The following is a 14860-nucleotide window of genomic DNA, read 5'->3' as shown; positions in this document are numbered from 1 at the left end:
ATTGATTGTATATTTGCTTTGTCCCTCAGGTATTGATTGAGTCACTGTGTGCACTGGGAGCTCAGTGCCGTTGGTCTGCTTGCAATATTTATTCCACTCAGAATGAGGTGGCTGCAGCATTAGCTGAGGCTGGTGAGTAAAGAACAGTCACTGGAGTCACAAATACAAATGATATTTTTATTTAATACAGTACTTATTAGCTCCATTGCATTCTTGAATGCTTAAAGGTACAGGGTGTACCAACATATACGCTTGAGTCAGAACATTTCTAGCTCTTTTTATTTATTTATTGTTATTTATTTACATTTTACATTTTTCTCACTGATACTTGAGGCGGATTATTCAATGTTGTAAATCAATGCAATCATTAGGATAATAAATCTAATAAACAATACAATAAAAGTAGGAATTGCAGAAAATTGAAATTTAAAGCATAAAAGCTCTATTATCAGAATTTTTCAGTAGGATACTAACTTTGCAGGCTTCTGACAATAATAAAAAGAAGATCTTTTAGAACCCTTGTGTAATGATTTCAAGTAAATGTGTGCATGTATCTTTAAATGCTTGGTGAGATAGGTGGAGAGGGAGGGGTGAAAGAGAGGGATGAGTGAGTGATATGATTGGTTGATGACTGAGAGTGTGGGCGGAGTGAATGCAGTTTGAGACTGACAGGGCAGAGAGAAAATATTCAGTCAGAAGAAGGCAGGCTAGCTGTGTGCTGCCTGAGTATATTGAAGTATTTATGACAGAAATATAACCTGTGTGGAACCTGAACTGAGCATGTTTGTGAAAGGACACTCAGTCAGGGAAAGAGAGGCCAGCTGTGGGCTGCCTGAGCAGGTTTAATATTTCTGTGAATGAGAGTCAGAGAAAGAGAGGCTGGCTGTGTGCTGCCTGAGGAGTTTTAAGCATTTCTGTGAGAGAAATGTTGAGTTAAAGAAAGAGGTTAACTGTGTGTGAAGCCTTAGAAGAGATCTGTGTGAATGAGTTTATAGGAAGTAACTTTAAGAACCAAGAACTACGTTTATGAAACCAATACGCTTCTTGACTAAATAAAAGTTTATTTTGTTTTGTTATATCCCAGAGTAGCTGTCATTGCTATATCCCATTCCTATCCTCAGGGCCACATAGAACCACAAAGGAGCCTGACGCTTAGGAACGTTACCAAAGGGAAAACTTAAATAAAATATATTGGAATATAATATTCCTGGTGGCAGCAAACTACCCAGAGGGTGTTAAGGGAAAGATTAAAAGAAATATCTACTCAAAGAAAGTAAAGGTCATAACACCTTGTTTCAGATGTAAATATAAAGGATTAATTTTTTTCAACACCAATTTGAAAGAAAATCACTTAATGATTAAGTGGCATTGTACACAAAACAAATGAATTGGCACTGTACATGAAAAAAATGGTTAAAAGATCCTTACAAAGATTCATAATGATTTTCAGCTTCATTTGCTGATTGATTTGTTTACTAGATAATAAGACACCACTAGATCTACAGATATGGATCTCTCTTATAGAGTTGCCTGTTGCAATAAATAAAGTTGCTTCATGTAGGAATTGGTACTGTGGAACAGTGTGGAACACTGGTTAAAGTATGAAACTATATAAATAAAAAAGAACAACTATACTATAGGGTTGTGCATGGTTGGGTAGTTTTTAAAACATTAACTTGTAGGGGAAAGTCTTTTAAACATCAATATGTGTGAAACTTGTGCTAATTTCAGAAACGAATGAATTGTTGCGAAACTAACTTTTAAAAAGATGCATTGTGTTACTATAACCTGACACTAAATCAAGGCATCTTAAAAAGGGCCTCAAGGTGCTTTTCTTCTGAAATGGTCTGCCTACAGTTACCAAATATTAAAAGCCCCAATTTTAAAAGCAAAGTAACCCCAGCTAATAAAAATAAGTCTGTTTGTAGATGCTTGTAGTTATAGCAGATGATCTGAAGGAGGAACTCTGCTATGATACTGTGTTTTCCCCTGATTGCTGCAGGGCTGGGAGGCAAGCAACTCTAATTTCTGGTGTTGCTAAAAATGCCACCATAGTGAAATAAGAGGTAAGCTGCCTCCTACACAGTGGCTTTCTTGGCTGTATGGCATATTTGTGGTTAAATAATGGGCAGTCATTGACCAGTATAATGATCTTAATGGGAAGTGTTTTCCAGGAAAAAAAGTAATCATTTAGAATGTTAGCAGTTATAGAAAAATACTATATTATTGCTGGGCTTATGTAAAACTTGTATGACTCTAACACGTATCTGCCTGGGTTTCTAAAATGGGAGGGGGGGGAGTCAAATATAGTTGCCAAATTTACTGTTCTAATATTTTTATAAATTCCCTCCATGACCAGCCTGTTGAGTATTCTGTCAGTTTTGTACAAAGAAACATTCCACACCCAGGTGGACTCCCTTGAACTTGTTGGGAGAAGCTAGGTTACATAATGAGAGCTTGTTTAGTTTTGGATTACTTACCCTATTCTGGATGCATCTCTTGCCTATAAAAACTCAAGGCATAATATATTTATTTTTTAAGGAGCTGCAGGACTTTGTTTTAGTTTGTTCTCTGTTCTTACATATTCCAGCCAAGAATCCAGTCTAGTGGAATGTTGAAACTAGCAAACAAGAAACAGGTATTAGTTGTGAAATAATGACCAAGAGATACCAAAATCTTCTATAGATTGTACAAGAAGACCATATAAAGCTGGTGCAGGGTGAGCTGTAAACTGAGCCTTGTTGTTAGGTATACTTAAGCATCTAGAGACTGCTGCAAGAGATCAGAGTCCTATAATTTATTCATGCTGGAAAGGTAATGACTCTTCAACTAGCCTGGTCATTCAGATTGTCTAAACTGAGGAAAAGAAAAGAAGAGGGCACAAACTATACTATTTGCTGGCTGTCAGTCATTAGTTCAGTAGACTCTTGGGTTCTCAGTTTTTGGTGCCTTAACATAACTTCTTTCAAAAATGTACCATGTATAGATAGCTTCAGTTATACATATTGGTACAGATGAAGCTGAAGGCTTATGGTGAGCATTTTGTCTTGTCTTCTCTGTGTCAATATTGTCTTAATGCCAAGTGTGCATTGAATACTCTTGCTTCAACAAAATGCAACACCTTTTTTTTCTTTTAGGTGTTGCTGTGTTTGCCTGGAAGGGGGAGTCTGAGGATGATTTTTGGTGGTGCATTGACCGCTGTGTTAATGTGGATGGATGGCAGGCCAACATGGTAATGGGACATTCCATTATGTTTCTCTCCTTTTGTTCTGCCCTTTCTTCTGTTTTCCCCCATTCAGTGATGCTTTGTGTCAAAATAATGGAAAAATTAATTTGGGTTCTTAAGTAGATGCATAAAGAAGGAGAGACTGTCGTTGCATTGTTCTGAACTCTTAGGTTCAGACTAGGAATAGTAACAATTACTTTTGTGAGGTAGAGCTCACTTCATCAGATTCATGAGGTATACATCCAGTGTGTTGTCTGCTGTCAAGTTGCTTCTGACCTATGATGAACATAGGAATTCATGACCTCGAAAATGTCCTATCATTAACCTTGCTCAGGTCTCACAAACTGAAGGCCATGGCTTCCTTTATTGAGACAGTCTGGCTCATAGTTCTTGATTTGAACTCACTTTTTGGCTGTCTTTAGTATCCATAAGACTCTCTTCCAGCACCACAATTCAAATGAATACGTTTTCTTCCTGTCAGCTTTCTTTACTTTCCAACATTCACATCCATACATAGTAACAAGGTATAGCATAGTATGAATTAACTTGCTCTTGGTCCCCAGCAACACATCCTAATCCTTAAGGATCTTTTCTGATTCCTTCATGGCTGCCCTTCCAAGTCTCCATCTCCTGATTTCTTGGTTGCAGTCTTCCTTCTGGTTGATGATTGAGCTGCAGGATAGGAAATGATGTTCAGCTGTGATCCTGCTTTAGCACTTTCTCTTTTAGCCTTCAGCAGTAGCTGTTTCAAGTCTTTACTATTTTCTGCTAGTAACACGGTATCATCTACATATCTTAAATAGTTAATGTTCCTTCCACCAGTTTTCACTCCACCATCTAAACCTAATGCAGCTTTTCTTCTCCTGCATATAGATTGGATAGGGAGATAATATACATCCTCATCTGACCCCTTTGCCAATTGAATCTATTGAGAGCCAATGTGGTGTAGTGGCTAGAGTGATGGACAGAGTCAGGTTCAGTTCCTCGCTCTGCTGTGGAAGCTTGTTGGATGACCTTGGGCCAGTCACATACTTTCAGCCTAACTCAAGAAAAAAAGATGGAAAAAAGAATGATGTTAGCTGCTTTGGGTCCCCGTTGGGGAGAAAGGCAGGATTTAAATGAAGTTTTTTAAAAAATGGAAAGTTTAGTTTAGTTTATTTGGTGTTTAACCCGCCGTCCCCACAAGTGGGCTCAGGACAGGGTGCAACAGTCATAAAATACAATTGCATAAAAAATTTTATAATAAAATTCAGCAGTTAAAATCATATGTATACAAAAACCTTCAATGGTTGGCTACACATTCCTGCCCCCAGCATACAAAGAGGAGACAGACAGACAGACGAGCTGTACTCGAATACCGGAGACTGGTGGGAGGCTCAGTGATGGTCCTGACACTGGCCTCAACCATAAGCCTGGTGGAACATCTCCATCTTGCAGGCCCACCGAAATGATACAAGATCCTGGCGGGCCCGAGTGTCCTCAGACAGAGAGTTCCACCAGGTTGGGGCCAGGACAGAAAAGGCCCTGGTCCTGGTCGAGGCCAAACAAGACTCCCGAGGGCAAGGGATCACCAGTAAGTTCTTACCCGCTGAACGAAGCACTCTCCGGGGCACATACAGGGAGAGACGGTCCCTCAGGTATGCTGGTCCCAATCCGTTTAGGGCTTTAAAGGTTAAAACCAGCACCTTGGAACGGATCCGGAATTCCACAGGGAGCCAGTGAAGCTGCTGTAGGATTGGTGTAATATGTGTCCTGTATGGAACACCCATCAGGACATGAGCAGCAGCGTTCTGGACCCATTGTAGTTTCCGGATCAGACCCAAGGAAAGCCCTGCGTAGAGTGAGTTACAGTAGTCCAGCCTGGAGGTGACCGTTGCATGGATCACTGTCGTTAGGTCCTGGGCTGAGAGATAGGGGGCAAGTTGCCTGGCTTGCAGCAGGTGGAAAAAAGCAGTCCAGGCAACAGATGCGACTTGGGTCTCCATAGACAGGGAGGAATCCAAGATCACGCCAAGACTTTTAACCGATGAAACGGGCACCAACGGGGCCCTCCCAAAGGCTAGGAGATGGAACCTCGCATCCGACATCCCAAGGCCCAAGTACAGGACGTCCGTCTTTGTGAGGTTCAACTTCAGTCTGCTCTGCTTCACCCAACCAGACACGGCCTCCAAAGCTCTCAGAAGGGCATATGGGGCAGAGCCAGGTTGGCCGCCCATCAACAGATAAAACTGCGTGTCATCTGCATACTGGTGACAACCCAGTCCGAAACTCCGCACCAGCTGGGCGAGGGGGCGCATATAAAGATTATATTGATTCTATTTTTGTCATCTTTTCCTTTTTCTTCTTGCCTATCCTTAGCAATTTCAAGAATTTCATTAGTCATCCATTGAGACTTTTAGATTCTTTAGGCTACAGGTATAGTTTTTGTGCATTCTTTCTTGATGATGTCTCATTTCATAGTTTTCTGATTCATGTTCAATTGAACTTAGTATCACAAATCTGTTATTTACCTGGTCTTTAAAATCTTCAGAAATGTTATTTAGATTATATTTTGGCACGACAATTGTTTTAGTGTTCTATCTTCAGCTTTGTTCTAATTTTTGATATTATCAATTGATGATCTGTACTACAATCAGCTCCTAGTTTTGTTTTAGCAGACAGAATATAGCTTCTCTGTCTTCTACTTCATATTATGTAATCATTTCTGTATTAGTCATTTGATAACAACCACATATACAATTGTCTGTTCGACTGCCTGAAACATGTTTACAGTGAACAAGTTATTCGGTTCACCAAAGTCTATGAGTAACTCTTCTGCTTCATTTCATAATCCTATTCCAAATTTTCCAACAATATTTGATTCTACTTTATTTCATACTTTTGCCTTCCAGCCATCAATGATTATCAGCACATCTTGTTTAGTAATATGATTAATTTCTTCCAGGACACTTTCATAAAAGCTTTCAGTTTGGGAATAAACTTGAATGATGGTTATGTTAATAGGCTTTCCATGAAGTTTGATATTATTTAGTCAGACTTTCCCCCTCCTGGATACACACCTTAACGTGGTGAGGGGGTTTGAGTGTGTCAGTGAAGCTGAGATCAACACCGTCAGGAACACAGGCTTGGTCAAGAGTCTAAACTCCTGGAAGAGGCACTCAAGGCGGAATGGTCAAAGCTGAGACACCAGACTAAGATGTATCCACGCCCTTCAGAAATCAATGGTCACATCAGCAGAAGAGAATTGAATGTTCCAATGATGATGGGAGCAGAGGAATTCTTGAAGGTTAGCTACTGGGCGGCAGCAGTAGTGGAAGGTGACACTGGTGGAGGATCTTTCACAGACAATGGCAGTGTCACTTCAACTAACCCTGGTTAGTACTGTGAAGCAGAAGGTGGCAATGGTAAACCACTTCTGCTAATCTCTTACCTTGAAAACCCTATGATGAGACAGTCCAGAATGAAAAAAGATCTTGCTGGAGGACAGGACCCCCAGGTCAGATGGCACACAACTGGCTACTGGGGAAGAGCTGAGGACAAGTATGAATAGCCCCCAACTACAGATGCTGAGGAGAAAGAAATCAAAAACTTTTACGCAAGTGTCCAAGATCAAATAGATCACACACCTAAACAAGATATGCTGATAATCACAGCTGATTGAATGCAAATGTAGGAGACAAAGCAGAATCAAACATTGTAGAAAAATTTGGACTAGGATCATGAAATGAAGCAAGAGAGCGACTCACACAATTTTGTGAAGCCAACAACCTGTTCATTGCTAACACATGCTTCAGTCAGCCGAAAAGACAATCGTACACATAGAAATCACTGGGTAACCAATACAGAACCAAATAGATTACATAATTGGAAGCAGAAGATGGAGAAGTTCTATTCTGTCTGCTAAAACAAGACCAGGAGCTGAGTTTGGTACAGATCATGAGTTGCTAATATCAAAAATTGGAATAAAGCTGAAGAGAAACACTAAAAGAATCATAATGCCAAAATACAATCTTAAAGGATATTCCTGAAGAATTCAAAGTCCAGGTAAGGAATAGATTTGCAATACTAAGTTTAATTGATTGTAAACCAGAAGAACTATGCGCTGAAACCAGAGATATTATCAAGGAAGAATGTTCAAAGACTATTCCTGTAGCCAAAATAAAGGAGGAGCTTAAATGGATGATTGAGGAAAGATAGATGGGAAGCAAAAGCAAAAGGTGACAGAAATAGAGTCAGAATTCTAAATGCAGCTTTTCAGCAATCTACATGCAGAGACAAAGAAATCTGTTATAATAACCAGTGCAAAGAAATGGAAGAGAACAACAAAAAAGGAAGGACAAGAAATCTGTTCCATAAGATCCAGGAAATGAATGGGAAATTCAAGCCACGGCTTGGGATGCTGGAAGATCAACAAGGAAATACAGTATCTGATCAGGACAAAATAAAAGGAAGATGGAAACAATACACTGAAGAACTATACAGAAGAGATGGAAGGATGACAGGACTCTTCTTCAAAATTCCTTTGATGAAGAACCAGAAATCTTAGAAAGTGAAGTAAAAGCTGCACTTAAAACAATTGGGAGAAACAAAGCATCTAGAGTAGATGGAATACCAATAGAGCTATTTCAAGCTACAGAAATGGAATCCATCAAAATCTTAACAAGAATCTGTCAACAAATATGTAAAACAAAACAATGGCCCACAGACTGGAAACGTTCTGTCTACATTCCAATTTCAAAAAAGGAGATGCCAAAGAGTGCAGCAACATCAGACTATTGCATTAATTTCCCATGCAAGCAAAGTGATGCTCAAGATTCTACAGCAAAAACTCTTTTACCATTTATGGAACAAGAAATGCCAGATGTTCAAGCTGGATTCAGGAAAGGAAGAGGCACTAGAGATCACATTGCAAATTTACAATGACTAATGGAATGCACCAGGGAATTTCAGAAGAAAATCAGCATGTGTTTTATAGATTACAGCAAAACTTTTGATTGTGTGGATCATGAAAAGCTAGGAATAGTGTTAAAAGAAATGGGGGTGTCACAACAGCTGATTGTTTTTTAATTGGATTTTATTCCATTTTTAATATTTTATAACAATAACAAACCATGAATAATATGAAAGTTCTCTTTACTACAACAACAACAACAAAATGGTCCCATAAATGGGCTTGCCAGTTTGCAAGTGTGGGTATTGTGTTTTGTCTCCCAAGTAGAAGCTATTGCTAATTTAGCAATAATTTAGCAATAGCTAATAAAGAGAAAATAAGGTTGATTTTTGATCTTGGAATCTTGGGGTCTTCCCAGCAATTGAATATGATCACCTCTAGTGTTTTTGGGATCTTGCAGCCCAAGATATGTTCAATTCTATTAATTACTTTTTCCCTAAAAGGATTTAATGAATTTACATTCCCACCAACAATGAATGTAGGTCCTCAGTTCCCCGCATTGTTTCTAACAGTTTGCTGACAAAGATTGGTTCATACGATTTAATTTAACAGGTGTTAGGTACCAATGAGTATACAATTACTTAAAAGCTTGGTACAAAACCAGAGGCAAAGTAGTACATGAGCCTTCCCAAGTTTCTCCTTTTGTAGGCCAATACTGGTTTCACCCGACCCTTGACATGAACTCATATAAATGGTGGAGACTTAACAAAAAAACAAGGCTGATTGACCTAACTGATAAAGGCATAATACAAGAAAAAGCAAAACTGGAAAAAAATGCAACATCGCATATCTCATGGTTTGAGTATTTGTAAATTAAGCATCTCACAGAAGAAACTTAAGATTAGAAATATATTAGGAAAACCCCTTACAGAATTTGAAAAAAATCTTTAAAACAGATCTGGACAAACAGAAAGGATTAATTTCCAAAATATATCATATTATTCTAGAAGAAAAACAACAAAATACTTTCATGTCAAAAATATGGCATAAAGAATATAATATAAACTCCTCTAATGAAAATTGGGGGGAAATCTGGAATTCTCAGAATTTTACATCAAGAATTATAAATATAAAAATACAAACATCTGATTGTTTTGATCCGCAACCTGTACTCTGTGGCTACTGGACAGAATATGGGAAAACAGAATGGTCTCCAATTGGCAAAGGTGTCAGACAAGGATGAATATTATCTCCCTACCTGTTCAACCTCTATGCAGAACATATCATAAGGAATGCTGGATTAGATCTAGGAGAAGCTGGAGTAAAAATTGGCAGAAGGAAAATTAACAATTTGAGATATGCAGATGACACCATGTTACTGGCAGAAAATAGTGAAGACTTGAAACAACCACGGATGAAGGTTAAAGGAGAACGCGCCAAAGCAGGATTACATCTGAACATCGAGAAGACAAAAGTAATGACTACTGAAGACTTACACGATATTAAAGTTGACAATGAGGAAATTGAAATTGTCCAAGATTTTCTATTTCTTGGCTCAGTCATCAACCAACAGGGAGACTGCAACAAGGAAATCAGAAGGAGATTGAGACTTGGAAGAGCAGCTGTGAGAGAGCTAAATAAGATCCTTAAAGATAAAGATGTCTCTCTGGGAACCAAGATCAAGAAAATCCAAACTATGGTATTCCCCATTACGATGTATGGATGTGAAAGTTCGCCAGTGAAGAAAGCTGACAGGAAGAAAATTGATTTATTTGAAATGTGGTGCTATAGAAGAGTTCTGCAGATAACATGGGCAGCCAAAAAGACAAATAAGTGGATACTAGATCAAATCAAGCCTGAATTCTCCCTAGAAGCGAAAATGACAAAACTGAGGCTATCGTACTTTGGTCACATTATGGGAAGACAAGATTCTCTGGAAAAGTCAATAATGCTAGGAAAAGTAGAAGGTAGTAGAAAAAGAGGAAGACCTTAATCGAGATGGCTTGACTCAATAAAAGAAGCCACGTGTTCCAGTTTGCAAGATCTGAGCAAGTCTGTTAATGATAGGACGTTTTGGAGGTCTTTCATTCATAGGGCTGCCGTAGGTTGGAGGCGACTTGACAGCACATAACACACACACACACAGTCAGACTTTGCATTATAGTTTCTAATTGCTACCGCTAGGCATCGCCTCACTATTAGAGCAAGACTCACTATTAGAGTTTGTCATTTCCAGAGTAAAACACGTCGTAATTTTCCGACTGAAAATGGCCTAAACCAGTCCATTTTAGTTCACTCACACCCAAGATTACATTGTTTAAGCATTCCATTTCTTGTTTTATGATTTTGAGCTTACCTTGATTCATGCTTCTCATATTCCATGTTCCTGTATGTGTTGTACAACTTTGGACTTTGCTTTTGCATCTCTTCATGTCAGCAACTTCATGTCGGCTGCATCATTAAGAATAGAGCTATTTGTACTTGTCCTCTGCTTTTCCCCAGTAGCTAATTCAGTGCCTTCTGATCTGGGCACCCTGGCTTCCTGCATGATATCTTTCATTTTGGGTTGTCTCATCATAGGCTTTTTGAGGTATGAGATGATCAGAAGTGGTCCAACATTGCCTTCTTCTGCACAGTACTAACCAGGGTTAGCTGAAGTGTTACTGCCGTAGTCTATGAAACATCCTCTACCAGTTTCATCATCCTCTACTGCTGCTGCTTAGTAGCAACCCTTCAAGAATTCCTCCACCTCATCACCATTTGAACTCTCAGTTCTCATCGGCTGATGTGACTGTTGCTTCCTGAAACAGGGTGTGTGTGTGTGTGTGCATCTCAGTCTGATGCTTCAGCTTTGCCTATTCCACCATTTATAGTCTGCCTTTCTTACTGAGATTCAAGGTAGATTACATTGAGTAAGTCAATACAGTTAACAGGATGGGACATTGAATGGATAATGCAATAGGATTTGGACTGTGTAGGAATTTGCACCTACCAGAGCCTTCAGTGACTCTGCTAGGAATTTAGACTCCTGATAGTATTGCTCACAGCTTCACTGACACACTCAAACTTTCTCACCATGTTAAGGTATGTTTCCAAGTGTAATGGAATACTTACCCACATCTCATTAAGGCATCCAACTGTTCAGATTAAAGATTTTATCTTCTGAGCAGCGTTCAGACCTTGAAGTGAGACCTGAAAATAACTTTAGCTCCTTTTAGAGAAACTGTCAGTAGAAAATAATTTATAGGGTTCTTGCAGTACTCTCCCCATCAAGGCAAAAAGATTCTTCTTAAGAGTTTAATGATTTCTTTTATTAAAATTAACTCTAGTCTTTTTAATAAAGCAAGATATCAAAGTCTCCTAACATTTCTCAATTAAATCTAAGTTTAAATCAATCAGATTTACTATGAAATGCATTGAAGTTCCCATAACACACATTACAAATGTAAGTTTCTCACCTAAATCTTTATGAGGTTTGTTTCAGCCAAACCTCTGATCTGCTGTCTCTGTTAGTACTTTTATACTCTGTTACCTTATGCAGAAATCTAAGATCTTTTTCATGTGACAGCATAGAAAAACTATGATTGATTTGACATTTAATTATTCATATTTTCAATCCTGATATTCTAGCCAAAAAGTGACATTATGGTCCAGTTGCAAGATAAAGAGATATAAATCAGTAAAGATGACAGGAAAAGTTAAGTGAGCAGATCATCATTGGTCCATTCTACAATTAGAGAACATTTATCTGATACTGTCCACTATTTTTAATTGACTGTTAAAAATGAAGGCGCACCTGTGTAGTTATACAACATGCTAGAAAAAAAACCATAGTAAAGTTCATACAGAGTTCACTAGAATACATGTATATCACTAAATATAATGTGCTTTAATCCATATTTCCTGACACAAGAGGGAGTATATATCCATTAGGCCAACGCATTTACATTAAAGGCAGAGCATTTCTGTTTGTAACCTTTTAATATAAATACATTAGCCTAATCAATGTACACTTAATGCACTTGATGAAATTAGCTCCAGTTTATTAAAATTTGCCCTTCACTGATAACTATCTGCCTAATTAGGGCCAATTACATTGCATCAGACAGAATGGACCGCAGTCCACAAAAACTTAGGCTGGAATAAATTTTTGTTAGTCTTTAAGTACCACTATATTTCTGTTTGTTTGCTGCAACAGGCTGTTACAACAACTGGAACTGGAATATCAAAATATTCACATTTTGGCTGCTGCTTCATTATTGCAGGGACAAGGACTATAGATATATATTCCTCTTATCCACCAAGTACATTATCCAAAAGGTCTTGTTAATCGTTATCCTGTTCTGGGCGTATATCATGCACTCAGTTACCTGGCTTTTACTTCAATGTGTTTTTAGTAAAATGACACTTTGAACCCCTTTTTCACCACAGGGAATAAGGCATTTTTATTATTTATTTTATTTAAAACATTTGTATGCTGCCTTTCCATCCAAATAGAGTACCCAAAACATTTAAAAACTGATTTAATTTTTAAACAACATTTAAATAGTACAGTAATTCAGTAAGCACACACAAAAACACACAACACCAAGAACAGGGAGGAGAGCTGATAACATTTATTGGGGGTATGTGAAACAAAATAAAAAAGTATTCACCTGCTGGTGGAAGACAGCAATTGAGAGGGACAGATGAATCTTCCCAGGGAGGGAGTTCTAAAGTTTTAGTGCCATGACTGAAAGAGCCCTTTCTCGAGTTGCCATCCATCTAACTTCAGTTGGGGGGGAGCACCTGAAGCAGTGCCTCCAAAGATGACTGGAGTGAACAGGTAGGTTCATATGGAAGAAATGCATCCTTAAGGTATGCTGGCCCCAAGCCATTCTAGAGCTTTAAAAGTCAATACCAACACCTTGAATTGGGCTCAGAAGCAAATTGGGAGCCAGTGTAAATGGAACAAGATTGGAGTGATAATGGTTCCTGTGACCTACTCCAATAAACATTTAGGCTGCAGCATTCTGTACCAACTGTATCTTTGGGATAGACTTCAAGGGCAGGATGGAACCTTGGGGCATCCCGTAGGCTAGAGGCCAGTGGGCAGAGCAGTAGTCCCCCAGGATCACAGTCTGAAACCCATCCTCAAGATAAAACCAGAATGGCTGCAGAACAATCCTTCCCAGCTACAAAAAGCGTTCCAGAAGGGTATTGTGATCGATAGTACAAAATGGCTCAGAAGAATTGACAGGGTCACCCACCCCTTGTTTATCTCCCAGCATGTCATCCACCAGGGCAACCATGGCTGTTCCACTCCTATAACCAGGCCTGAAATCAGATTGGAATGGATCCAAACAATCCACTTTATTCAGGAATCCCTGGAGCTGGCTAGCCAGCTCCAGGGATTGACCTTGCTCAAAAATGGTAGATTTGAGACAGGAAAATAGTTACTCAGTTTGCCTGGGTCCAAAGTAAGTTTCTTTAGGAATGGACACTCCACTCTCTTCTTCAAGGCAGGATTCACCACGCCCTCTTTAAGAGGCATTTACGGTATCCCAGACCTACTCTACACCCTCCCCCACCCTGCAGATTTAAGCAGCCAGGAGGGGCAAGGGTCATACAAGCAGGTGGTAGATCTCAAACTTCCAAGAATCCTGTCTAAATCACTATTCCACACAGTTGGACAAATGGCACCCTGGGACCATCCAATCCTGTCACTGCTCATGTAGAGTCCAAGTCAGAACAGATATGAAAGATTTTATTCACAAAGTACTTAGGAAAATGATTGCAGTCAGGTGCAGAGCAGTCCTCCACCTCCTGTAGACTGGAACCCAATAAGCCTTTGACCACTCAGAGTTCTGCAGGCCTACACTATGCGGATGCAAAGGAGACAGAGAAATAGTTTCTTTGCTGCCATCACTGCCATGGAGTAGGCTTTTAAATGAGCTGTAGCTTGCACTCTGCTGAATTTGTCCCAAGTGCTTCTACATTGTTGCTCTGGTCAACACTCTTGTGTTTTCATTTGCACTGGTCTTAAGCTTCTAGACCTCAGTGAGGAATTCACCTACCTTCAGTCTATCCCACTCCATCTCTTTGCTGTCTGCTGCCACCACAGGCTACAAATAGAATTGCCATCTGACAGCCTGAGTGAGACTCTGCAAGTGTTAGAATCCCCTCTCTTTCTGCTGTCTTGGGATGAAGGATCCAGATTTAGAAGTCTTGCTTACTAAGAGATGCTCCTAACTGTGCAAGCTCTCTTTTACTTTGGTAAGCATGAACCCAAAGCATGGGACTTTGTTTATAGTTGCAGAGACCAAATAATTTTAAATTCAGAAAACAAGAGTTATGTATAAGTATGTAAACAATCTGTAAATACAAAGGATACATAAAGATTCTTCTCTCACTACAGATGATAATTTTCTGCATTTCCTCCCTTGTTCTAATCAAGCTAATTACATTTTTCATTGTATCTCCACACCTTATTTCTTTTCAACACCTCCTCCCACCTTCTGACTGGGATAAAAAAGATGCAGATCTCCATTGCTACTTGTATCTAACAAAGGGAGCTGACTCTCAAAAGCTTATACCCTGGAAACTCTGTTGGTCTTTAAGGTGCTACTGGATTTGAACTTTGCTTGTCTACTGCAGACCAACACTGTTACCCATCTGAAATTATCAAGATACAAAAGAAATAAGAACAGTTGCACAGCGAAATACAACCACATCTGAGCATACAGTACATCAAAAAGGTTTAA

The 14860-nt window shown here is 39.1% G+C and overlaps 1 protein-coding gene across 2 annotated transcripts in view; it reads left to right on the top strand.

The window, feature by feature from the left end:
* The window catches only part of AHCYL1 (adenosylhomocysteinase like 1), a 72380-nt gene that overhangs the window by 40168 nt on the left and 17352 nt on the right, over positions 1 to 14860 (top strand). For both annotated transcript variants that reach the window (XM_054980164.1, XM_054980166.1), the window contains exons 5-6: positions 30 to 132; positions 3138 to 3232. In XM_054980164.1, coding sequence (XP_054836139.1) covers positions 30 to 132; positions 3138 to 3232 — 198 coding nt within the window. The remainder of the gene's footprint in view (positions 1 to 29; positions 133 to 3137; positions 3233 to 14860) is intronic.

Source organism: Eublepharis macularius, chromosome 5 (genome assembly GCF_028583425.1).
Source record: "Eublepharis macularius isolate TG4126 chromosome 5, MPM_Emac_v1.0, whole genome shotgun sequence".
Taxonomy (NCBI): domain Eukaryota; kingdom Metazoa; phylum Chordata; class Lepidosauria; order Squamata; family Eublepharidae; genus Eublepharis; species Eublepharis macularius.
The sequence above is the reverse complement of the archived record's forward strand: the minus strand, read 5'-3'. Positions and strand labels throughout refer to the sequence as shown.